Below are 26,955 nucleotides of genomic sequence, written 5' to 3' on the forward strand. Positions count from 1 at the left end.
TTTTGGAGCAAATAAAATTCATTTTGGCTTTATGTTTTGGCCAGTGGATGGATGGAATAAAACCATAATCACATTTACATTCCTCATTTCTCTTATATTTCTTTTCATATATATATATATATATATATATATATATATATATATATATATATATATATATATATATATATATATATATATATATATATATATATCCTAATTAACTTCTTCTGGTACGTCAATATCCTGCATTATACTTTTCTCTCTTTATATCTCTTTCTTTAAATATTTTGTGAACACTTATGCTATAGAAACCCAGAGAGAATGAAATAGAAGAGATAAAAAGTATAGATGTGATAAGCAATATAATTTTATAATAAGAAAGAAATAAAGAGAAATATATAAGGTGTAGGATGAGAACTATAAGTTTTGATAATTAATTGTCAAGAACCAGACAGATATATTAAGATGATTCAATTAATAAACTACTTTCAAATCTGTCTATATACAGGAACACTCTTATAGTCAACCCAGGAACTCGTCCTTTATGTTTAACCTCTTATTATTATCAACTCTTAATTTTTGTCTTACACTATTTTTTTTCTAATGATATACTTATAATACTTGTTAAGCTTTTTTTTTAATTCTCTTCTATCTTTTTTTTAATCTTTATTTCTCCTAAAATAAACTCCTTAGGTACAGGAGAGAAAACAGTTAACATTTTTGTTTTTGATTGTACCCCTCCATCTCCAATGGGCCGAGTCCAATGGATCAAACAGACTTAATCAAACAGGTCTCTGGTCAATTTCCTATCGGTTCTCATCATATCTTTGTTAGAACAAATCTCTTTTAACCTGTGATATTACAAACTACAAAGAAACACAGGTTATTAATAAAATGCGGAAATTACAGATCAAAACATACCTCCAGCCATTGCTATGAAGAGTTTCTTGTTTTGGTTCTTCTAAGCTCTCTCTCTTCCACTCTCTAGATGGTGTATAAGACTGAATTCGAAGGGATGAGCTCAGGGACCAAATTCATGTGCTTATATAGGCATTCTACCATCAAGAATGCATTTACCAGCCATTACCACTCATTATTGGCTGTTACAATTCATTATTGGCCATTATCATCCATTAACAGCCATTCAATTTGGCTTTCAAAACTGATGAGCGTTACAAAATTTCAAAATGTTATGACCATGAATTATTACATTCTCCCACTTGGTCCAAACATTTTGACTTAATGCTCAATCTTCTTAAGAAATGAATATATGAATCATAGTGATAGTTCCTCTTATAACGAGTAATATCATCTATGTATTACAATATACTCAATTTCCCAAGCAGTATACTTAAAGTGGTAATAAAACTTCATGAATAAACCCAATGTTTATTCTTGGTCCAAAACATAATTTTTCTCAAATAAATCAATGTGCACCAAAATATGAGAAAATATCATAATATAAAAGTTTCAATTTTTACATATATGTATACAATCATAAATTGGAACCAAGTCCCATTCTTTCTACATGATCCTTAAATTTAAACGGTGGCATGCCTTTAGTTAAAGGATCAGCGATCATCAACTCAGTGCTTATATGCTCAATGACCACTTTCTTGTCTTTTACTCTTTCTCTAATGGCTAAGTACTTAATGTCAATGTGCTTACTTCGACTTCCACTTTTGTTATTCTTAGCCATAAAGACAGCAGCTGAGTTATCGCAAAAAATTCTTAAAGGCCTTGAAATAGTATCAATTATCTTCAGCCCAGAAATGAAACTTTTAAGCCATACACCATGTGATGTAGCCTCAAAACAAGAGACAAACTCAGCTTTCATGGTAGAAGTAGCAGTCAAAGACTGCTTAACACTCCTCCATGAAATAGCTCCACCAGCCATCATGAAAATGTACCCAGATGTTGATCTACGAGAGTCAACACAACCAGCAAAGTCTGAGTCTGAATAACCAATCACATCTAGATTGTCTGTCTGTCTATACATAAGCATGTAATCTTTGGTCCCTTGAAGGTACCTCAACACTTTCTTAGCAGCTCTCCAGTGGTCAATACCTGGATTACTCTGATATCTTCCTAACATTCCAACTGCAAAAGCAATGTCAGGCCTTGTGCATACTTGAGCATACATGAGGCTTCCAACAACTGAAGCATAAGGAATGTTTTTCATTTGTTCCCTCTCAAAGTCATTCTTTGGACATTGGTTCAAATTAAACCTATCACCCTTCACAATGGGAGCAACACTTGGTGAACAATCTTTCATCCGAAATCTCTCTAGAATTTTGTTAATATAGGTTTCCTGTGATAGACCCAAAATACCTCGAGATCTATCTCTATGAATCTTAATGCCGATGACATAAGATGCATCACCCATATCCTTCATGTCAAAATTCTTAGAGAGAAATTGTTTCACCTCATGTAGCAAACCCCGATCATTGGCTGCAAGTAAAATATCATCTACATATAAAACAAGAAAGCATATTTTACTCCCACTAACCTTGTGATATATGCATTGATCCATGGGGTTTTCATCAAAACCAAATGAAGAAATTATCCCATGAAACTTAAGGTACCACTGACGGGAAGCTTGTTTTAAACCATATATAGATTTATTAAGCTTGCAAACCAAATGCTCACCACTATTAGAGGAGAAAGCTTCAGGTTGTTTCATATAAACCTCCTCCTCTAAATCACCATTAAGAAAAGCTGTTTTCACATCCATTTGTTGCAACTCAAGGTCAAAATGAGCAACTAATGCCAAGATTATACGAAGAGAATCTTTCTTAGATACTGGAGAAAAAGTCTCTTTGTAATCTATTCCTTCCTTTTGAGTAAATCCCTTAGCAACAAGTCTTGCCTTGTATCTCTCAATGTTGCCTAATGAATCCTTTTTGGTCTTAAAGACCCATTTACATCCAATGGCCTTCGCCCCATTAGGCAACTCTACAAGGTTCCAAACTTTGTTACTCTGCATGGAACTCATCTCATCCTTCATGGCATCATACCATAAATTTGACTCTTTACAACTCATGGCTTGATCAAAAGTTTCAGGATCATTTTCAGCTCCAATATTATAGTCAGATTCTTGCAAATATACAATATAATCACTAGGAATAGCTGATTTTCTTACTCTAGTAGACCTCCTTAATGTTGCATCAACATTTTCTTGGGGATCATGTTGTTCAACTGGTTGTTCATCATTTTCATGAATTTGATGATCAACTTGATCTACTGGATTATCAACAACAGTTTGTGGAATGCCAATCATGTGTTGTTCATCATCCCTTTGAACTTGAGGGGTATGAATTACAACCAATCTTTCATTTGACGTGGAAGGTTGAGATTCTATATAATCAATTTCAGAACCTAAGTCCCTCAATTGATCACTCCCACTGATCAAATCATTTTCAATAAATTTGGCATTTCTTGATTCCACAATCCTAGTAATATGATGTGGACAATAAAACCTATAACCTTTAGACCTTTCGGCATATCCAATGAAATACCCACTAATGGTCCTCGGGTCAAGTTTCTTCTCTTGTGGGTTATATATTGTCACCTCAGACGGACAACCCCAAACGCGCATATGTTTCAAACTCGGTTTCCAACCTTTAAATAACTCAAAAGGTGTCTTTGGGACAGCCTTGGTTGGAACACGATTTAATATATACGCTGCCGTCTTTAGTGCTTCAGCCCACAAGGATTTAGGAAGATTGGAGTTGCTAAGCATACTCCGCACCATGTCCAATAATGTTCGGTTCCTTCTTTCTGCCACACCATTCTGATTCGGAGAACCAGGCATAGTGTATTGGGCAACAATCCCATGTTCTTGAAGGAACTTTGCAAAGGGACCAGGTGCTTGTCCATTCTCAGTATACCTGCCATAGTATTCTCCACCTCTATCTGATCTCACTATTTTTATTTGCTTGCCACATTGGTTCTCAACTTCAGCCTTAAAGACTTTGAAGGCATCCAATGCTTCGTATTTGTTATGAAGCAAATAAACATTCATATATCGTGAATAATCATCTATAAAGGTGATAAAATATTTCTGACCATGTGCATCCATATCTGGACAACAAATATCAGTATGAATTATTTCTAATATGCTTGAACTCCTATTAGCACCTTTCTTAGACATGTTGGTCTGCTTACCCTTAATGCAGTCCACACAAGTCTTAAAGTCAGCAAAATCTAGAGTATTGAGTACCCCATCTTTCACTAACCTTTTAATCCTCTCAATGGAGATATGTCCTAATCTCCGGTGCCATAACATAGAGGAATTCTCATTAATATTACACCTTTTAATACCAGTTTGAACATGCATAGAACTATAAGTGGCATTATTTTGTAAACCAAGAAGATAAAGATCATCAGACAATATACCATTCCCAACACATTCAGAATTATAAAATAACTCAAATGATGTGTCTTTGAAATTAAAGGAATATCCAAACGGTACAAGCCTTGAAATAGAAATCAAGTTTCGGGAAAAACTTGGTACATAAAAAGTCCTTTCTAATTTTAAAATAAAGCCACTACTTAAAGTCAAAATGCAAGTTCCAATGGCCTCCACATGTGAGCCTAGCTTATTGCCTGATAAAATGCTTTGCTCACTTCCCACTGGTTTCCTTAGGTTTTGCATACCCTGTAAAGAATTTGCAATATGAATAGTAGATCCAGAATCAATCCACCAGGTGTTAATATTAACACTAACCATATTAGATTCATAACATACTAATGAGATTGATTTACCTTTCTTCTCAAGCCATTTCTGGAACCCGGGGCAATTCTTTTTCATGTGTCCCTTCTTCTTGCAAAAGAAACACTTTGCCACCTTCTTAATATCAGCTTGAGGTGGTATTTTACCATTCCCCTTCTGATAAGCTTGAGACTTAATTGCTTTGTTCTTCCCATAAGCAGTAGTCAGCAGTGCACTCTCACCCATCTCCATTACAAGCCTTTCTTCTTCCTGAACACACATGGTCATTAATTCATTGATAGACCATTTATCTTTATGTGTGTTGTAGGAAATCTTAAATGGCCCATATTCATGTGGAAGGGTGTTCAAAATGAAATGCACTAGGAAGGACTCAGACATATCAACCTCTAGTTTCTTAAGTTGAGCTGAAATATCTCGCATTTTCATGATGTACTCACGCACACCTTTCACACTGGTGAGCCGAAGAGAAGAAAACTTCATGATCAAGGTGCTTGCTAAAGTCTTATCTGAAGTGATGAACTGGTCATCAATGGCCTTAAGCAAGTCTCGGACCTTTTCATGCTGGTCAACAGAACCACGTATCCCAGCCGAGATTTTAGTCTTAATGAACATCACGCTGAGCCGGTTGGATCGTTCCCACCGCTCATATAGCGCAACGTCAGCTGGGCTACTTTCATTTGTGATTGCAGGTGGTTCGTCTTTCCTTATAGCATAATCTATGTCCATCCACCCCAATTGTAAAAGAATTCTCTCCTTCCATATCTTATAGTTATCTCCTTTGAGTTCGGGAACATCACATTGAATATCAGAAAAACTAATAGTTTGAGAAGCTGCAAAATTCAAAGGCTTATGTCAAAATTTGAGGCATACTAATCTTAATTGTATCTTTTACCAATGTAAACATATCATAAAATTGAATCTTGTGACATAAAAATTGCCTGTGGGCTAAATTTTTAATTCAATAAGAAACAATTAAACCTTATGATATCAAATTACTTGCTCAATATTCATGCTTTACGGGTACAATATGAAAATAATTTAATTTCTATCGTAAATTTTTACTTTATGATAAAATCGACAAATTATACATACATCATGATGCCTGTGGGTAAATCATGAAAAATAATACGTCATTTTATCCCAATTAATTATACAGATATAATAAAAATTCTTGTGAGATAAAATTCATTATATAAGTATAATTAATTACAATATTATGTCTAATTCCTTATATGATCTTTAACCAACTTAATATATAATTTTAATCAAATATAGATGCTGTGGCTAATCCATAATTAATCAAAATCATAAAGATCACTTAGACATAAAAATTTATTATATGAGAATAAATAGTATTTTGCATTTCAAAATCAAGATACAATATAATTATGAATAAGATTCTCATATAATTTTATAATTGAAATATAATATTTTTCATTTTATTTCATATATATGCATAGAATAAAATGTTCTAGAATATATTCATGCATAAATTAAATCAAAATTCCAAAAACTGTAAAGCAGAATGTGTATATAACGTATTAAAAACGACTACATATCAAAAAAGCTTTACTGGTTTAGTGGTTTGCACATACTTTAGTGTTCTCGGAATCAAGGGTTCGACACCTAACTATCACAAAACGTAGGAGTTTTTGTCCTTTTTTTTTTTTTTTTTAAACACCGTTCATCATCTTCAACCTTTAGCGGGTCAAACCCGACCCATACGCAGACCCGTTCGTTTTTCATTCATTCGGACACCATTTTTCACGATTCAAAAGCCAAAATTAAGGAAATCAAACGAAATACATATTTCTAATTTTATTTTTTAAGAAACAAGGCCCTTCATACCATAAACAAAATCAAATCGGAAAATACCGAAAAACGAAAATGGACAAGGCAGAGGCAATTCTTGCTCTGATACCAAATGTTAGAACAAATCTCTTTTAACCTGTGATATTACAAACTACAAAGAAACACAGGTTATTAATAAAATGCGGAAATTACAGATCAAAACATACCTCCAGCCATTGCTATGAAGAGTTTCTTGTTTTGGTTCTTCTAAGCTCTCTCTCTTCCACTCTCTAGATGGTGTATAAGACTGAATTCGAAGGGATGAGCTCAGGGACCAAATTCATGTGCTTATATAGGCATTTTACCATCAAGAATGCATTTACCAGTCATTACCACTCATTATTGGCTGTTACAATTCATTATTGGCCATTATCATCCATTAACAGTCATTCAATTTGGCTTTCAAAACTGATGAGCGTTACAAAATTTCAAAATGTTATGACCATGAATTATTACAATCTTAACTGTATTAATTTTATCTCTGTGATTTTAAAAAAATAGGATATAACTCGGTTACTTTATTTAGGAGTTTCTATATAAATTATGCTTGACCCAATGAAAAAACAAAATACATTTTTATAATCTACATAGGATACATAGGAGATCTTTAATCCTATTCTGGAACGACAATTATTGAGATATTATTCTGGTAATTAAGTTCCTGCATGCCCCAATGGTTTGCTTTGGGCGGTGAGCATGGCGAGAGGAGACTGCTCTAGTAGATCCTGGGGTTATTAGTGCGATGCATACATGCATATATTATTGTCACATGTGACGCACATTCGTTTGCTTTATAGTTTTGGTCACATGCCACTGTTACACCTTTGGCCAGCATTCTGCCCCCACAATAGGGAAGATTCTACAGTGTTTTGTTGCATTTTCCATCCATGTATCCTTGTTTTGGTATTGCATGGATGTTAGGGACTGATTTCAACGTGTACCTTGAAACTCACCAATTATGAGGCACTTGTGTTTTCTGTTGATTTTGGAAGGTTTGGACGCTGTCCCTGCATTATTGGATACTAGAATGTACACTACTGTTTCAAAATGCTGCCACGTCTTACCAGTCCTGGGAAAGAAAAACCCTTGATTCGATGTATTAAAAATGGGAAAAGGATGGACTATTAAAATTTGATATTTCCAGAAGACCGACTTTAATTTGTTCCGTCGAGCCTCAACTTGGTTTTGTGACAGTCTGTCTTTTCAATATTGCGCCTATACTATCTAACTTTGGTGGAATAGTAGAAATAGCAATAATAAGGAAAAAAAGCTGTGGTATTAAACTAAAGGTTGGTAACAAAGTTATTTGGTATTAGAATTAGAACAATATCCTTATATAAGAATATATTTAATGAGATTTTGACATAAAAAAGCATAAATATACTGGAATAATTATGCATGAATGGTAAAAAAATAAAGTATTTAAAAATAATGTGATCATATAAAGAAGTCAAGTTTTTTTTTATACAATAAAAAAAGTCATGTTGTAACTTGTGACGTGGACTAATGAAATGTTTATTAGAGAAAGATTTATTCAAACATGCCTAATAAATCTTATAAAGACAAAATTTATTTGACTTTTTTATATAATCACTTTATTTTGAAATAAATTTTAATTTTTATGTATGATTATACGATAAAGTACATTTATGTTTTTTTAATTACAAAAGACAATGAGAAAGTAATCTGAATTAATTTATCTTCTTTCATATGTTAAAAATAACTTATGCAAAAGTTAAAATCAATTTCTATAAAACTAAGGCTTAATTTGAAAGATCTTATAAACAATTTATTTGAATTTGTTTTAAGTACTTAATGAGATTTTTTTTATTATGCAAATATTGGTTTAAAATATGGATAGACTTTATCAAGAGAACTTAATTGATCATTTAATGAATTACATTTTTTTTCGGTTTACAAGATTTAAACTTCATATTTTATTTAAAGAGTTCGAATTTAATGTCAGTCAAACCAATGCCATATTCTTACTTGTGAGAATGTTTGAAAGAACTTATAAAAGTATCTTAAGCCATGTTAATATATAAAATATATGTATTTAGTTTAGTTTAAAAAAATTCTTCAAAATAGTTTTTAAGAATAAGTTACCTGAAGCTTATGAAAAGATTCTCCTTTTGAATCCTGTCATGACCAAAATATGTGTGCATATATTTATTTTTTTCGTTTCTTCCCTCAAATTTAATATTTTCTTTATTCGTTTCTTCTGCTAAATTAATATAAATATTAACTTCTACATAAAAAAGTACAATTATTCAATGCTAGTACTATATCATTTTTTGATATGTTTCTTTCTTTTTCACTACAAATATAATTTAATTGAATAAATATACAGCTATAAGCAATTTCTTGTATACATTGCTAATAATTTTATTTTTTGTTTCCTTCTACAAGTGTGTAGTGATTATTTTTTATAACTACTTACTATTTTTATATACTTATATTTATTTATACACGTGAATGGTAAATTTTAAGCTTATATGATAGGTTACGTTATATATATATATATGTTCTTAATCAAGTTGATTTTTCAAATGGACCCTAAATGTAAAATATTTTATAAATTAGCTTATGCATTTTAGTTTATGAGAGAAATTTAATTTAATTTATCTTTTCTTTTCAAAAAATATTTATTGAGAAATTTACTCAAACAAAATCCATCCTTACACTTTCTTTTTTAACACTTACACAAAATAACTTTCATTTGATGTTTCCTGTAATCCCCAATTTTTCAGTATTAGGCATAAACCCTAATAAGACACTTTTCGGGATTACTATTAGATTATATTTTATTTGGAGAAGATATATACTGTTATTGTGACTTTATTTCAATTTATTTACTTCTAGTTAAGGATTCTAACAGCCAAGAAGGAAACTTAATTGATCAAATATATATATATATATATATATATATATATATATATATATATATATATATATATATATATATATATTAATTAGAAGATTCTAAATTTTGCATGTTTGGCAAAAGACTATCAAGGTTCACAATTCAACATTTCTTTTCTGTGACCATCTAATACATTTCAAAAAGGAATTAAACCTCAAGAAAATTAACTAACAACAATAGGGCAAGTACATGAATAATATTGAAAAGTTCATGGGCATATTTAGACACAAATTTTAAATTAGAATGTTTGTGCTAGCTACTATATATAGCATGCCAAAGCAGACTTAGTCCTTAATTGTCTCACTTTTGAGATGATATATCGTGCAAATGCCTTAGTAGGGGTAAGCAAACATAATTGTACGGCTTAAGTAGCATGACCATTCTTTCTAGTGGGAATTAGGATTGAGTTTTCGTTCTTGTGATTCAAATGCTTATTAATTAGATGCAAAATTTTGATTGTTATTAACGTGTGTATTTAGATTAGTGTTAATAAAATTGATTTAATGTAATTTATGTTTAGATGTATTTATTATGAACATTAATTAGGAGAAAAATTTAGTATAAATTTTTTTATTAACACAAACTATCCAAAATTGTCTAACTCCAAATGAATTTTGAACCCATAGTTAATTCTAGACTCTTCTCTCAACTCAATCATGTAAAAAATTTGGTTCGAAATTAATTCTACAAGGTGAAATCAAATGTGCACCTAGTACTTTTCATACATATTGAATTGTTGCTTGTTTGTCACAACTTACGTCATGACTGGATGGCAAAAGAAAATAGAAACGCAATTTTGTCTTCTATGAAGAAAACAAGTAGAGTTACCATCAACGTTTATTTGAGGGAAACGTTAGAAAAAACCAAAAAGAAAAGGTTTGCGAATTTTGAAAAAAAAAGGTTCGGGAGTTGTTTATGCAAAGGAAAGGTGCTAGCATCCCACGTGTCCGTTGTAAAGAACAACAACCTTTAATCGAGTGTACAAAAAAAATAACGTGACTTCAAAATTAATTATTTTCCCAAGAATTGCTTTTCTTTTATCATATTATTTTTTATTTTTTTTTTGAATCGACAAGGGTGTTGACCTTGCTCCTACGTATCCCCAGATGCAATGAGGAAATCAAATCTACACAGTTCTCTAAGTAAGAATTTTTCCCTTCCTAGTGGTTTTGTTTCTAGATCTAACAAACAACCATCAAAACCCTGAGCGGCCCCTTGGCCTTGCATTGTAATCAGTGCCAAACACTGCAATTCGATTGGGAATGATAAAAACATTTTACTCGGATGATAAAATCATTATACTCGGATGAAATTAGGGTTTGATACTTTCCCCTCTTTACTTATCTTTTATTGAAAATAAAAGATAAGTAAAAATAATGACACTAATTTCATTTGAGCGATCTTGCTATTCAATGTCACATTGAAGTCTTATACCATAAAAATGGAAGACCTTGAGGTCCTATAAAAATGTAAAATGAAGGACATTGAAGTCCTATAGGGCATAAAAGGAGAGGACATTGACATTGAAGTCTCGTAAAACATAAAAAACAGAACACATGAAGTCTTGTAAGGCATAAAAACAGAAGACATTAGAGTTTTGTAAAGCATAAAAACAGAAGACATTGAAGTCCTGTAAAGCATAAAAACATAACACATTGAAGTCTTGTAAAACATAAAAACAGAAGACACTGAAGTCATGTAAATCATGAAAACAAAAGACATTGAAGTCTTGTAAATTATAAAAACAAAAAACATTGAAGTCTTGTAAATCATAAAAACATAAGACATTGAAGTCTTGTAAAGTATAAAAACAGAAAACATTGAAGTCTTGTAAAGCATAAATACAAAACACATTGAAGTCTTGTAAAGCATAAATACAGAAGACATTGAAGTCTTGTAAAATATAAATACAGAAGACATTGAAGTCTTGTAAAACATAAATACAAAAGACATTGAAGTCTTGTAAAGCATAAAAATAGAAGACATTGAAATCTTGTAAAGTATAAAAGCAGAAGACACTTAAGTCTTGTAAATCATAAAAATAGAAGACATTGAAGTCTTGTAAAACATAAAAATAGAAGACATTGAAGTCTTGTAAAGCATAAATATAGAAGACATTGAAGTCTTGCAAAGAATAAAAATATAAGACATTGAAGTCTTGTAAATCATAAAAACAGAAGATATTGAAGTCTTGTAAATCATAAAAACAAAAGACATTAAAGTTTTGTAAAGCATAAATATAGAAGACATTGAAGTCTTGTAAAGCATAAAAACATAAGACATTGAAGTCTTGTACAACATGAAAACATAAGACATTGAAGTATTGTAAAGCATAAGAACATAAGACATTGAAGTCTTGAAAAACATAAAGACATAGAACATTAAGTCCTATGGAAACATAAAGACAGAGGACGTTGAGTCCTATGAAAACATAAAGACAAAGAACATTAAGTCCAAGGAAACATAAAGGTGGAGGACATTGAGTCCTATGAAACAAAAAAATAAAGGATGTTGAGTCATATGAAAACATATGATAAACACGCTCTTGATTGTTTTTTTTCTTTTTTTTATATTATTATTATTACCTTAACTTTTTCCTGGGCCACCCTTTTAGGTTTTTAACCTACCAGGTGAGAACTTCTTATCTGCTCCCTAGTTCGCTTGAAGCTCATGCATGGTGTTGACATGGCCCTAGTGTAGGGTTCAGAGGTATCTAATGTTTTCGTTTGTCATGACCTTGTAGCAAGAAGAAATGAAAGAAATTGTGCAGGTTCTCGAAAATAAATTTTCAATTGCGATATTAAGTCAAATGACTCTTTCTCTTCACGAATCTTTTTTTTAAGAAAGACAACTTTTAAGAAAGATAAGATGAGGTCACATGAATGTCTATACTTATTATTTATTGATTTGGAAATACAATCAATCAAATGTTTATTCAACTTTACTGATTGGGCAGACTTGAGGATTAACTCAGAATCACATGTCACTTGAGCAAACAAACCAATGACGTACATTCACATTTCAGTGAAAGTTGAATAAATATGCAAAGATGTAATTGTGAGAGAATGAGACACAATGACATCAAATTCATCCATATTATTAGCATTATGACTCTTGATTTCAATAATAGCATAAACCTAAAAATCCTAACGAGTCCTTGGAAATATCCAGCAACCACCTTCAAATTGCCCCAAGCATCATGCATAGTATCTCTTGACGATGTTAGAATTCACAAGTGATTGTTCTCCTCAAATCTCAACTTGCCTGCATCAATCAGACTTTGTACCTTATGTTTCAGGGTCATACAGTGCTCAATGGAATGCCCCAGAACTCCCCCATGATAAGCACATGTCACATTCGAGTTGTATCCTCGGGAAAATGGAGGTTGAGGAATCTTTGTTAGGCTCATGGCTACCATTGCATTATTGAGCAGATAAAGGAGTAAGTCAGCATATGACATCGGGATTGGGGTGAATTCTACAGGCTTCTTTTTTGGGAAATTCCTTCCCTGATTGGTGTTTTGGTTGGTATTAGGGGTGGTGTTTGGTCTTGGATGTGCTGTGGGCGGATGTTGTGGCTGATTTAGGGGTGGCCTTTGTGGCTGACTAGGTGTTTTTGGTTGGTAAGGTGGTGGGTAATCGGCGGGGACTGACATTGGCTGAGTAGTGATATTGCTGGGGAGGATATTGGTACATGGGATTATAAAGGGCTAGTGGAAAGTTTAGCCACGTGGAAACTGCAGCCACAACATGAGGTTCTCCCTCGTTCTTCCTCTCACCACTCCTCCCGAGTCCCCCATTACCAGGATTCACAGAAGCAATACAAATAAATTTCCCTTTCCTCAAACTTGCTTTAATTCTCTCGCCAGCAAACACTAGATCTGCAAAACTCGAAGGCATGTAACCTACCATTTTCTTATAGTAGAACACCTGTAGCGTGTCCATTATCATTGTTATCATCTCTCTCTCCATCATCGGGGGCACAACTTGAGCTTCCAGATCTCTCCATCTTTGAGCATATTCTTTGAAAGACTCATCATCTCTCTTGGACAGGTTTTATAGCTGCATTCTGTCTGGCGCCATGTCAGAGTTGTATCGGTATTGCCAAATGAAAGTATCCATCAGATCCCTCCAAGAGCTGATCCGAGAGGGTTCCAGGTTAGTATACTAGATAATAGCCGCCCCAGCCAGGCTTTCCTGAAAAAAATGCATCAGCAACTTCTCGTCCATTGCATAAGCCCACATCCTTCTGCAATACATCCTTAGGTGGTTCTTAGGGCAAGCAATCCTTTTGTATTTATCAAAATTTGGAACCTTGAACTCTAAGGGAATAGTCACATTGGGTACCAAACATAGCTCTGACATGTTGACAAAACCATAACTTCCCCCTCCTTCGATGGCGTGTAGCCTCTCCTCTATATGCTTAATCTTTTCCTTCTCAAATATGGCAGAAGGCCCTTCTCCCCCCACGAAATGCAAGGGTTGTGATAACAGGCGATATTGAGAGGCTCTAGGAGCACTCAGTACAAGGACGCCAGAAAATGCATGCCCTTCAGTGATATATCCTGGATGGGGCCTGAAACCAGTTACCGTGTGGTCTACGAGAGCTTCTCGTGCTTCCTCCCTGTCATTAGAGTTATAGGCTTGAGTCTAATCGGGTTGAGTTGGATGATTCTCTGTACAAACAGGGATAAGATTAGTAACGTTCTCGGTAGGCACCAGTACAACCATGGGTGGTGTATAGTTAGGATGCAGACCATATGGTGAAAAAGTATATCTATTATGGCTCTGGGTGTACTGAGGCCCATATGCAACTACCACCGTCGCACCTCCTTGACCTTCCACATTCGTCACTAGGTGACTTTCTTGATTAAAAATGGGCAGGTGAGTTGGGTCCCCCTTAGTAGCGGTACTAGTAGCAACAGCTACAACAACGTTAACCTCCATTATCTTCCTCATATCCATCATCGCCTCCATCATTGTCGTCATTTGCTCCTTCATGGTCTCCATATTTGCCTTCATTTGCTCCTGCAACTCCTCTATTTCACTCATTATCTTGGTTTTGGCATGCGTTCGGTAAGGGTACCGTAAAGCGCGGTCTTTTTCTTATTACAATGGTCATTTTTCTAATTTTAAGGAAAAATGCAATGAATGAGCCAGAGCTATGATTAATGAACACGAAGAGTGATGGGAAGAAAGATTCCTCACTTGATTATGTACATCATTTTTAATATCCGTAAAAGGCTTTTCCCCTTCTTTTTTTAAGAGGTGATAAGCTAACATTCGCTAACCCAATGTGCACCTTCATGCAAAAAGATGCCTATGTTTTCGTTGCATAGATAAATGTTGCATGATCATGAGAATGCATGGACATACAAGGTGTGAGCAATATGTGTGAGGAAGATGCACAAAATGCGTTGAATCATACTAACATGATGCTATAAGGTATGCAAAAACTCTTAACTTGTACGACATGCACCGTATGCAAAGAAAGAGAACCTAATGCGCATGAGCAGGAAAAATTCAAGACAAAGAACAAGAAGCTACGTGTCCCTAATTTGGCAGCCTAACGGCATAGATCTAAGGGTCCCCCTTCAATGACATTTTCCATGGGTAGCTCTAAACAAATCTCATCGGCCTCTAGCGCTAGCCTCCTCTTTTGTAACAACATACACAGTAGTAGATGACCTACCAGCGGTGATGCGTTACTCGAGAGGGAAACTATAGATAAGGGTTTATGATATTCAGTATGACACTCGTTAGACCTCAACTCCCTTATGGCTCACTTAGACCCGGGTATAGGGCCCATCATCTCAAGGTGTGTGATAATGTGCAGGTGAAGTGTGTGAATGGAGCAACCTAAATAACTACCAAACCCCACCTGCAAAACAATCAGAAAAATTCCTAGACAGGTACAGCAGGTCTCGTCCACCCTAGGATTCAATACAGTCATTTCTACCCATAAATCAATAAGTAAACAACACAGCCACATATATGCATGCGATATCATAACAACGGATAAAGAAAGCAAGATCAAAATGAAAGAACGAAATGAGAACAATAAAGAACGAAAGCAAAGCGCATTTTAATAAAAGAAAAAAGGGAAAAAAATAAAAATAGAACAAATCACGATGAAATCGCACACTTGATTAAATGACTTGACTCTCTAAATGTTATCCCCAGTGGAGTCACCATCTGTCACAACCTACGTCACTACGGGATGGCGAAAGAAAATAGAAACGCAATTTTTGTCTTCTATGAAGAAAACAAGTAGGAGTCGCCACCAACATTTATTTGATGGAAACGTTAGAAAAAACCAAAAGAAAAGGTTTGCGAATTTTGAAAAAAAGGGTTCGGGAGTTGTTTACGCATAGGGAAGGTGTCAGCACCCCACGCGCCCGTCATGAAGAACAACAACCTTTAATCGAGTGTAAAAAAAAATAACGTGACTTTAAAATTAATTATTTTCCCAAGAGCGGTGAATTGCTTTTCTTTTATTATATTATTTTTTATTATTTTATTTTTTTCAAATCGAAAAGGGTGTTAACCTTGCTCCTACATGTCCCCAGGTGCAATGAGAAAATCAAACTTACATAGTTCTTTAAGTAAGAATGTTTGTGTGTTGAATTGATTTTATGTTTTTGAAAGATTTATTTTAATTGCAAACAAAGAGTCGTTAAGGCCTTGGACCTTGAAACGACGTTTGAAATTTTGAAAAGCAAAGGGAGTCATTAAAACATTGGACCTTGAAACGATCTCAAGTGATATTTGACGAAAAAAAGTTTGGTTGTAAATTGATTTTTTTTTATTTGGTTTTGTTTATTGGTCGAATATCCTTCATATCCACCTATTACGAATAGGAAGAATATCCTAAAGCGCATGAGGCGAGTTCGAGACCCTGCGTCATGCACCACAGAAACAAAATGCCCTAGGGGAATTACTAGGCAAGTCCGAGACTTACCACGACTATCCCTTGCAATGATGCCAGAAACTTGAGAAGGAAATACAAAAATTGTGATAGTAAAGTAAAAGAAATAGTAAAAATATGGAGAATAACGGAATCACAGGGACAACGAAAAACACGTAAATTATGAAATCATGGAATATACGAAAATAACGGATTTTAGTGCGTCAGAAATACATAAAATACGAAAATGACTTAAATTAATAAAAAAGAACATAGGATTGGATTTCATAGTTCATACCCTTAGTATCCTAATAAGATCAACATATATAAATCATTTTCTATCATTACTGATGCATAAATGAGTCGAAAAGATTAACACATATATAATATCAAGAGGGATACATAAGGGTACAAAGATTACACCGATCCTTAAGAAAAACTAACCGATCATTGAACAAAGCACAAGACTAATAAGAGAAATGACGAAGGAAGTGATTCACGGTCACAACTTTCCAGCGTCTCGGCTCCACTTTTCTTTTCCCCTTCTTCTTCTGCATTTTCTCTGGTATCTTCAAAGCTTAATTTGGCCCCCCTTTTTTTTCCTTCCCCTACATGGCTATTTATAGAAAAAGTCATTTAGTGTAGGGGAAACTCGCCCAGGCGAGCTGCTTGCTTAGGTTGAAGGCACCAACTCTCCCAGGCGAGCGGCTTGCTTAGGGCTGAAGTTTCCTCTTAGCCTAGGCGAGCTAGATGATAGCCTGAACGAATTTAGGGTCAGAAAACTTTATGAAAAGATCATTTTGTCCTTCCTTGTGGCTTTGTTTTTGGATCTAACAAACAACTATCAAAACCCTGAGTGACCCCTTGGTCTTGCACTGTAACCGGTGCCAAACACCGCAATTCGATTGGGAATGATAAAAACATTATACCCGGATGATAAAAGCATTATAACCGGATAAAATTAGGGTCTGACACTTGTAATTATTAATTTGTGCTTTTGGATTTTTTTAATCTTTTCCTTTTCTTTCTTAGTTTCTTAATCATATTTTAATACATCATTCTCTTTTTATTGTATAAATAACCAATTATTTGACTGACTTAGCATATGTTTATGTAGTTGTTACCAACTTAATTTCCATCTTCTCAATGCACAAACTGCAAAAGACAGTTTTATTACTTCTGTGACTTAAGCCTCAAAATGAGAAAAAATTCGTTGCAACCTGTACTCATACATGTCCTTAATAATTATAAACAGTCTCCGTGGGATGACATTTTAGTCTTAAATTTTCATATTATATATTTTAACTGTCGACAAGTGCATTTGCCAAATAATAGAGAATAATTAAAGATAGTTTTGTTGGCTGTGCGTGCGATGAATATGGGACGCGGAACAAATAGCTTTTGACTCAACAATGAAGTTTTGGGTTTGGTATATTGTTGTGGTGATGTGTGGTATTTTATAAGGATAGAAGAAGGCTTAAATACAGAGGTTGATTTGGTTTGGTTAATATGATTTTGGAGGGTGAAGAAGGTCTTTTGTTTAAAGAACTGATTTAAAATGTCTAGTTTTGTCGTTTCAATAAATGATTCAGGAAAATAGTGAGGATTTTTTCTTTTGAGGAAAATAGTGAAAATTTTATGAGGTGCCATTTCAATAAATGTCAATTAAACAAACTAAACTCTACTAATGAAGGAAATAACATGTCTTATGAAAAGTAAAATCTTATGGGACTATTTTAAACTTTTTCCGGTGCCTAAATTTGGTTAAGTATTTTTTTAGGAAACAAATGGAACCTTTACTCTAAATTTAAGTTGATTTGATGAAAATAATTTTTTTTTAATCACCATAATTAAGATCTTTGACTTTCTAGTGAGAATTTGAAATATTCTCATAAATTTTATTCTCTAGATTGATCATGTGAGAAGACCATCTAAGAAGGTAGAGTTTGATTTAGGTGCGCTCAACATAGATGAACCAATCACTTGAATAAAGAGTAAGAGATTTCAAGAAGAGTTTGACAAGAAGGAAAAAGGAGAAGAAGTGAAGTTCATTTATTTTAGTCAATTTTTAGAATACGATTTATTCTTGTTTTTAATTATATTTTTGGACTTATTTTTAGACTTGTAATGGACTGCTACCTTTTTATTGTTGTTTTTAAATCTTTTAATTATTAGATGAGTTATTGGGCCTTGTACTTAATTTGATATGATTAGTATGAGTTGTAAATACCCTCCATTTGTTAGCCGTTATTATGAAATTTTTATATTAGACACACTTAAGAGAGTGTTTCTCTTGATTTTTGTGTGAAATCTTAAGTTCTTATAAACAAATTTATTTTTTTGTGGTAAATCATCCTCAACTTATCAATCTCCTAAGACAGACTGTGACATTCTTCTCCCTATCACATTCTCTAATTCCGCTTTTTTCTCTTATTTTTCCCAATTTCAATAGAGCCCCAAATTAATTTTCCAAATTTCTGATGTTAAAAATTGAATCCACAGATCAGAATTCCATCACTATGAGACCAATCCTTAGTCTAAAACTTAATTATACTTAAAATTTCTTATTCCTTCAAATGCACACATTTACACTTCCCGTTTGTACTTCCTGAAATAAGTGCACTAGCGTGTAACCGAAGGAATTCACCTCTGCAAAGTGTAGTAGCAAAACTTTTAAAGAGAACCACACTTTATTAGCATCTGCTACATGATTTAGAATTTGTTCTCCTTCAGTTTTCTTTTCCATGCCATCTTTTTTTTTACCTTTTTTGTCTTGTGTTTTAATAAATGTCATAAAACAGCATTAAACCAAACGGAAGCACACACCTAGGAATATATCAGGATAAGCCAACCCAAGCTCACTTGGGTGATTCCTTTTAACCACTTAAGAACCAGCATTTGTTGCTTTGCTTGCTTGGATATTTGTCACAAAATGCTTCAAGTCGATACCCTCATGAGATTTTGACTCAATATGCACATACTATCCAATAGCATGTCCTAGCTAGTGACCATGTTGGCTGACTTTAATTATGAAACAAAAAAGGCCATATGGCTGACTTTTTTTCGTTAAAAAGTTTAAATTCTTTTATGATTGAACAAATAATGGACATTTCAGGGTCACGCACCTTCTAATTTAGCACTAAACCAATTAAAAAAATCTAGTAGCCCCCTTAATTAATATTCGGATTGTTCCTAATTAAATGTCAGTTAATTAATTTTCTGATCGATTGTGACATGTCAATACAAACAAAAGGAAGTGACGAAGTGATTTGGTATGCGATGTTTATTATTTGCAATGGTATGATGTTGAATCATAAAAGCAGGCACGAATTAAAGAAAGAAAACGGTAGGTACTAAATTTTGGGGCGAGGCTGATTTGGGTCTTCTGTAGATCGTTGACAACTCTTTTGGCTTCTAATCGTAGTAGTAATTTTTAAATTTATTATATATATTCCAACAAGAAAAGACATGTCTAATTCGTAACTTCCAACTCATCAATCCAACACCTCAATTATTTTATCGTAGCGAAGCTTCAACATCACAATGGCTTCATCACCCCATTACTGGGGAAATTATAAACTTTCTTAAGAAGGGGCATTAGAGTGAGAGATTCTGATATCTAAGAATAAGCACAAGTGGCTCTAAATGCACTTGTTACTGTACATTGGCATGGCTAGACACCACACAACATATCATATATTTGTTAGAAACTGATTCAAAAACTCAATATCACACTTCTTTCTTTCCGCGCTTAACTTTTTCTCACCATTATTGACAGCTTTTGCGGACCCCTAGCCTTTAACTTCCAGAATAGGAGTATTAAATTATTATCAATTTTTATTTTGTTTATGTAATTTTTATGGGAGACAATCATATTCGAGTCGAACAGGATCATTGTCGGCGATAAAACTTTTCCACAAAACATGTAAGTAGTTACATAGTTAAAATAATTTTATGTCAATTGATCCATGTATTTTGTGATATTACATTATTATCAATAAAAATAAAGATTGTGCACAATCAGCGACAACTCGATCCACTAGCTTTAGTGTATTTGGTCCTTTTCTAAGTGTTGAGCATATATAGAGTTTGCTTTTTTGTTTACTTAAAAATGTGCCCCTCTTTTCTATATTGGCGCTACCATGCGTTATTTGCCATGACTTTTCTGAGTAACAACAAAATGAAGTCCATCTTATGTCTTGGATGGACCATACCGTGACCAATCCCACATTTACTGTGCCAGTATGCCTGTGTCTCTGTGATTGTGCATGTAACTTGTGGCTTATACACACTAGATCTTTTCCTATATCAAATTTGTGGCTGCTAAAACACCAAAAGTCCAAGATCAATGAATGTAGCAATCTACTACTGCTACACAGTTTGCAGGATCCAGTATGGGAGCCTATAACTGTAATGAGTGAACAGAGAGACCGAGAACTACCAATGCTTAATCACTGATTTTTAACTCAAGTATTTTTCTTTGCCAAAAAAATTTCATATTAGAGTTTAATTCTACTTTGTTGCTGAGAGTGGTCCTACCCGATTTAAAAATAAAAATTATCATCTATGTCAAAGTTACATTTTAAATCTATTTCTATGAATTATCAGTGTCAATTAAATCATGCTAAATATGACTTTTTAGGGTAGTTAATGAATTTTTTTAATAAATTACAGTAATTAACCACCCATAAGGTTTCATGTAATTATATAAATACTTCTTGTTTTTTTTATCATTGTGGAGGTGTTAGGGTAGCATATAAAAGGTGTCAATAGTTTTCAAATTAAAAGGAAAACTAGTGTAGAAATAAATAAATAAAAAGTAGTGTTATGTGTAATTTGGAAAATGATACAAGTATAATTCGTTCTAAAAATTAATAAATTTATTAGTTTTCAATTAAATGACTATTATTTTTTACATGATCATTGCATTGATTATTTATTCTTCTTATTATAAGTATATCTTTTTTTTATTGAGTAATATTATATAACATAGTTTTGTTGGAGAGAGAAAGACACATTTTTTGTTTATAAAACTAGTATTTTAGTTTGTTCAATATACAAGATAAATGTTTATTTTATATAATCAAAATTTATATAAATTATATTATAATTAAAATTTGAAAATAAATATTTTTAATATATAAATTATATTTTAGATTTATAAAAGTAATTTATAATCATACATGATTATTTTTAACTATTAATAATCTTCTTTTTTTAAAGTTCAATATAGAAACAAAAGATGAAAATGATAAATTGAAAGTCAAAAGAGGTTAAGGAAAAGAGGGAAAAAAAAGTTATGAACTCACAATGCAAATGTTTCATAATTTTATTATTTATGGTAAGTTTTTTTCTTTGGTTAGAGATCATCTCTCAACCCACTGAGTGAAAAATTAATTTCGCTTGTGTTGCATGATTATCATTAGTCCAAAAAAAATTTATACCTAGAAAAAATTAAATACGAGTTCTCTAATTAAATAGATCATTCTCTCACATATAAATACAAATCCAATAAGAATCTTACACAATTGTGTTAACCTTATGCTAAGTTAACTAAATTTTACAATAAATATTTTAAAATTCGTACAAACGATGATATCTAATTCGATAATAGTGTAATTTTTTTACACTAAAAATAATAATCATTGAATTCTAAGATAAAAAAGTTATCCATTATTAATATAAAATAATTTTACATTCTCATACAATTATAAACCAAAATATATGTAAGAAAAATCCCTAAAAACATTCTCAATAAAAAAAACCTAAAAACACACTAATTAAAAAATAGTTCTTGAAAATGGTCTCTAATTTTTATATATTGAAGATAAGAGCCACCATAATTGCTTAAATGACCTACTATATTTTCATTTTTTTTTTCTTACGAAGTTGACCTAGTGCTTATGTAACTCAATAACATAAGATCCAAATCCGTTCGCAAGAGGGCCACCTCCATTTCTATAATGTATACATAATTCGCCCATTTTTTGTGCAATTTTGACAAATTTATTTTTCTTTATTAGATGTATATTATAAAGAGTAGTCTATAAAAAGTGAAAAACCGAGACAAATTTAATACAATATTCAGAATTTGGTGATGCAATAATTTTGGTTTTATATAATTTTAAATTCAAGATTTTGATTTCTTTATTTTTAAGCCAAGATATTTAGTTAACTAATTTTGAATTCTTAAACGTTTATTTAAAAATAAAATACTAAATCACTAAGACACTTGCTTTATTTAGTTAATTTTATAAAAATTATGTTAAATGTATCATTAATCAATAGTTATTAATATTTCTCGAATTATAAAAATTTATAAATTAAAATAAAATATTTAGTATTTAAATATATTTGGTTTTACATGTATTTATTTTTATTATAAAATATTATTTTATTATAAATTAATAAATTATTATATACATAAAATTTTATTCTTGTTTTATTATAATTTTAAGAAAATTACACAAACTAATGTATAGATTATTTAACAAATTATTTTATGTAACTTATCTAAATTACGTAAATTTAAAATAATATTCAAATAACCTAAAAGATTAAAATTTTATTACTTTTTATAATTAAAATAAAAGTTCATATTATTTATATATAAAAATAAATTTACATAGAATATTTTATGTAAATAATTTACATATTTATTTATGTAATTTTCTTGATTTCTGTAGTTGGTATTAAAAAACTTATTTATTATATAATTTTTTATACTTAAAACGAAATATTAAAATGTAAGTTTCTAAAAATTAAACATTAAAGTTTTAATAATTTATATAATTAGAATAGAAATAATTTATAATTTTTATAATTTACATAGTAATTGATGCAATTATGTTGATTATATAATTAGAGTAAAAATAATTTGTATATTAAAATCAATTTACAAAATAATTTATGTATATAATGTATATATTAATTTATGAAATTTAATTATAAATTGGTAAAATTAGAATTAAAATATTAAAAATAAAAATGTATAAAATGATATAAAATGAAATTTAAAATATTTATATATTAATTTTTTTTACTTTATAAATTTGTATAATTTAAAAAAAATTACTAATTCTTGACTAATAATACATAAAAATATTTTTTAAAAAATTGACTAAATAAAGCAAGTGATTTAGTAATTTTTTAGCTTACCTTTGAATAAAAAAATTATGAGTTCAACTTCTACTAAAAAGTTTTCTATTTTTCACTTTAGTGAACCCTTTCAGAAAAAGACTGATATGATGTTCGGACCTTTAACTTGTACTTAATCATTTGGTTAATATAATTTAAATAAATATTAATTTTTCACACCCAAAACCTTGCATCTATTTATTTCTTCTTCTTCTTCTTGTTTTTATAATAATTCTTTTTCTTCTTTTTTTCATCGCATGCCTTTTAACATATATCACTTTCTCTGCCTTTTTTACTCTTTTTTTTCTTTTCCCAAGATGTATGTATTTCTAAGGCTTTGAAAAAAAAATATTGGAATTCGAAATACTTGTTTCATATATATCAGCCTCTCCTGGGGTGGTTTCAATTAAAAATAATAATATTTTTGACAAAAAAAAAATCTTTTTTCCAAAGTAGTAACACTCTTTTTCTCTGTTTTCTGTTTGTCCTCGATCGTTTAGTCTTTGAGTATCACTATTAGGTCCTGGGCTCGAAACAAGACATCCACAATCCCTAAATCCTTCCAAATCCAACTCTCTTTGTTATTAATTATTTAACTTTTTTAAAAAAATTGAAGGAATGATATAATTTTAATCTCTCTTTTTTTTTTCTTCAATTTAGTCCCCAAATTTAAAATGTTTAACTTTTGTCCCTTAAAATGTTTATGTTAGACCATATTGATCTTCTATCAATTTATCAGAATAATTTGATCAAATTGGTGACACATGAAAAACTCTAAGAGATGTCATGTTATATGAATGTCTACCAGGTCAACCAACATTAGCACTGCCAGAATAAAAACCTAATAAAAGGATCATATTTAATAGACACTTTAACACATCAAAGTGTAAATTTTTTAAACTAATGGAGCCAAAACTAAAACCAAACATTCATATGAGCAACCAAAATTATATTTTAGCAAAAAAAAAAAACAATTGTTCAACACCAATTTACAAACGTGGAATATTTGAACAAACTCTACATATTCTTATGAATCTAATTCTGATAATGTATTTGCAAGGATTTTAACACTGAAATAAGTTTATGCAGGATATAAATGAAGGGTGAAATAAGAGAAAATCTTACTTAACCTACTAGGATCGGCCTACTAGAGAGATTGGATAATATAGACAGATTCTTAGATTCAAACCTTGTTATATAGTTATTGTACATAAATAGAAAACCTTTACTTAGGCTTTATTTAGCCTATTTATATCATTCTCAATTCGATTGTTAGGTGTTTCTTATGTGAGGTGGCACGAGAAGTATCTCCATACATAAATCCAACAATAATCACCACCAAGTTATTAGATTTCTTTATTAGGCCAACACAAGGACTACTTAATGTACCAAATTCTGAAAAAAAAATAAAAAAAAGAAGTCAAGAACACATAAGAGAAAGAATTTCATTATTTGACTTCAAGAAATTAACATAATGTATAATTTAAAAATACTTCACAAAATTAAACAAATAATTTTGATTTTCTCAATTTTATATACAAGAAATATTTTCTTAAAAGAAGCAAAGAGATTGGACTTGGTTGGACTGCAGAAACCTTTTGGGACAGACCACCCAAGAATTTTCCTCTCGTCATTGCAGCATTATGTTTTACCTACAACGATTCCAATACGTATTGTTCATCAACTTTGGTGCCACGTATGTGAAGTATAAAAATATAAAATGTAATCTGACTCTAACAGTACACAACACTTTTAATAGTCAAGGGTCCATTTCAAGTCCACCACTGAGCACCTATTATATAGATGCTATAAGTAGTGTAAATCACAAGACAAGTAGGAATCTGAAGCCATAAATTGCCAACACTACCAAGATGACATTAGCATTGTCCCAATTCCCCCCTCTAAAGTATATGCAAAACTCGGTGGGAACCGAAGACATGGCGTAGTGCTGAGTTCATAAAGACAACAACAAACACTTCACCAAATAATATTCAGCTCCCACTTCCTAGTTCCTATCCCCTTGTACTCAATCAATCACCTCTTTCCTCTTTCTTTGTCCTTATTATTTAAGGCCAATAACTTCTCCCTCTACCTCAAAAAAATATTCTCTAATTACTATGACCTTCATAAGGGAGGAATATGATCAAGTTGATGATCATGGATCACAAAACAATGCCAACAACAACACTGAAATTGTGACCACCCCAGAAGGGGAAAACATGGGAGAATGGCTTAGTCTAGGCCTCACAGGAGACATCAACATGCCTGTAGAAGCAGCAGCAGAACAAAACTTATCATCAAGGCCTCTCCACAACAAGGAATTCTCATGCAACTTCTGCATGAGAAAGTTTTACAGCTCACAAGCCTTAGGGGGTCACCAGAATGCACACAAGAGGGAGAGAGAAGCTGCTAGAAGCTACCACCAATCTCATCATCACAGAATGGGGCTTGCTTACACTTCTCTGGCATCTAGGTCACTGGGAATTCAGCCTCACTCTCTTGTGCACAAACCTAACAGAGAAAGGTCTGCTATGGTGGCTAGATTCAGTAGTAATGATGCCAATAATGGGGTTGGAATTGGATCAGTGGCATCATCATGGACACCCTTTATGCTTGAACAAGCTGTGGATTTGTATTGGCCAGGTAGCTTTCGGGTGGACTTGCCAAAGCAAGAATCATCAGATGTTAAGAAGATTGACTTAGATCTTCGGCTCTGATAGATTAATTTGGTCCAATTCAACTTCTATGATCAGAGTCCTGATTTACACCACTACTACTGCTTTTTCTTAATGCTTTGCCCTATGCTAAATATGATGCTACTTGTGCTAATAAGATGTCAAGGATATTGTTGTAATTCAGTAGTTGTACTTGTACTAATTGGTTTGAGAATGGAAACAATTCCATGTCCATGTGTATTACAAGTTTGCTACATTAAGAGTGTGTGTATCATTTCTGTTTAAAAAATATTTTTAGTTTTTAAAATATAACTAAATAAGGTTGCTCGAACTGCTAGTAGCCTAGTAGATAGTAATGTAAGATATATAGTAAAGTATGAAATGTGAGAGAAGTTGAACAAGATGAAAATAGAAAAGATAGGAAAATATCTTTTTAGTTTTGTTTTTTTTTTTTTTTGCTTTTTGGTTTTTCACTTATTTTCAAAATGAATTTTAAACTTAATAGATTTTAGATGAAAAATTGATTGATAAAGTGTTTGAAACTCTTTTAAGAAATATTTTTTAAAACCCAAAAAAGGAGAAAGAAAATCAAACAAGCCATCAAACTTTCCCCCTTCCCCCCTTTGGCCTTTTTTATGAAAGATAGGATACTTACTCCAAGGATATATAAAATCAAGGTAATTTTTTGAATGACTTTAACAACATCCCTGTGCATTTTTGTTGCAGATAAATGAGAATGAAAATAA

General features: G+C 31.9%; 2 protein-coding genes across 2 annotated transcripts; one reads left to right on the forward strand and one right to left on the reverse strand.

Annotated features, from left to right (window-relative positions):
- Nucleotides 1-13,657: 13,657 nt before the first annotated feature.
- On the reverse strand, nucleotides 13,658-14,542 carry LOC114411255. The gene is made up of 2 exons (XM_028374993.1): nucleotides 14,289-14,542; nucleotides 13,658-14,114 (listed from the first exon to the last, which is right to left on the reverse strand). Exons 1-2 carry the CDS (start codon nucleotides 14,540-14,542, stop codon nucleotides 13,658-13,660), a joined length of 711 nt encoding a protein of 236 aa, XP_028230794.1.
- A 10,834-nt stretch (nucleotides 14,543-25,376) lies between these two features.
- On the forward strand, nucleotides 25,377-26,463 carry LOC114412447 (zinc finger protein 7-like). Its single transcript, XM_028376346.1, has one exon. It carries the CDS (start codon nucleotides 25,652-25,654, stop codon nucleotides 26,249-26,251), a length of 600 nt encoding a protein of 199 aa, XP_028232147.1. The 5' UTR covers nucleotides 25,377-25,651; the 3' UTR covers nucleotides 26,252-26,463.
- The last annotated feature ends 492 nt before the right edge of the window (nucleotides 26,464-26,955 follow it).

This window comes from Glycine soja, chromosome 5 (assembly GCF_004193775.1).
Source record: "Glycine soja cultivar W05 chromosome 5, ASM419377v2, whole genome shotgun sequence".
Lineage (NCBI taxonomy): Eukaryota > Viridiplantae > Streptophyta > Magnoliopsida > Fabales > Fabaceae > Glycine > Glycine soja.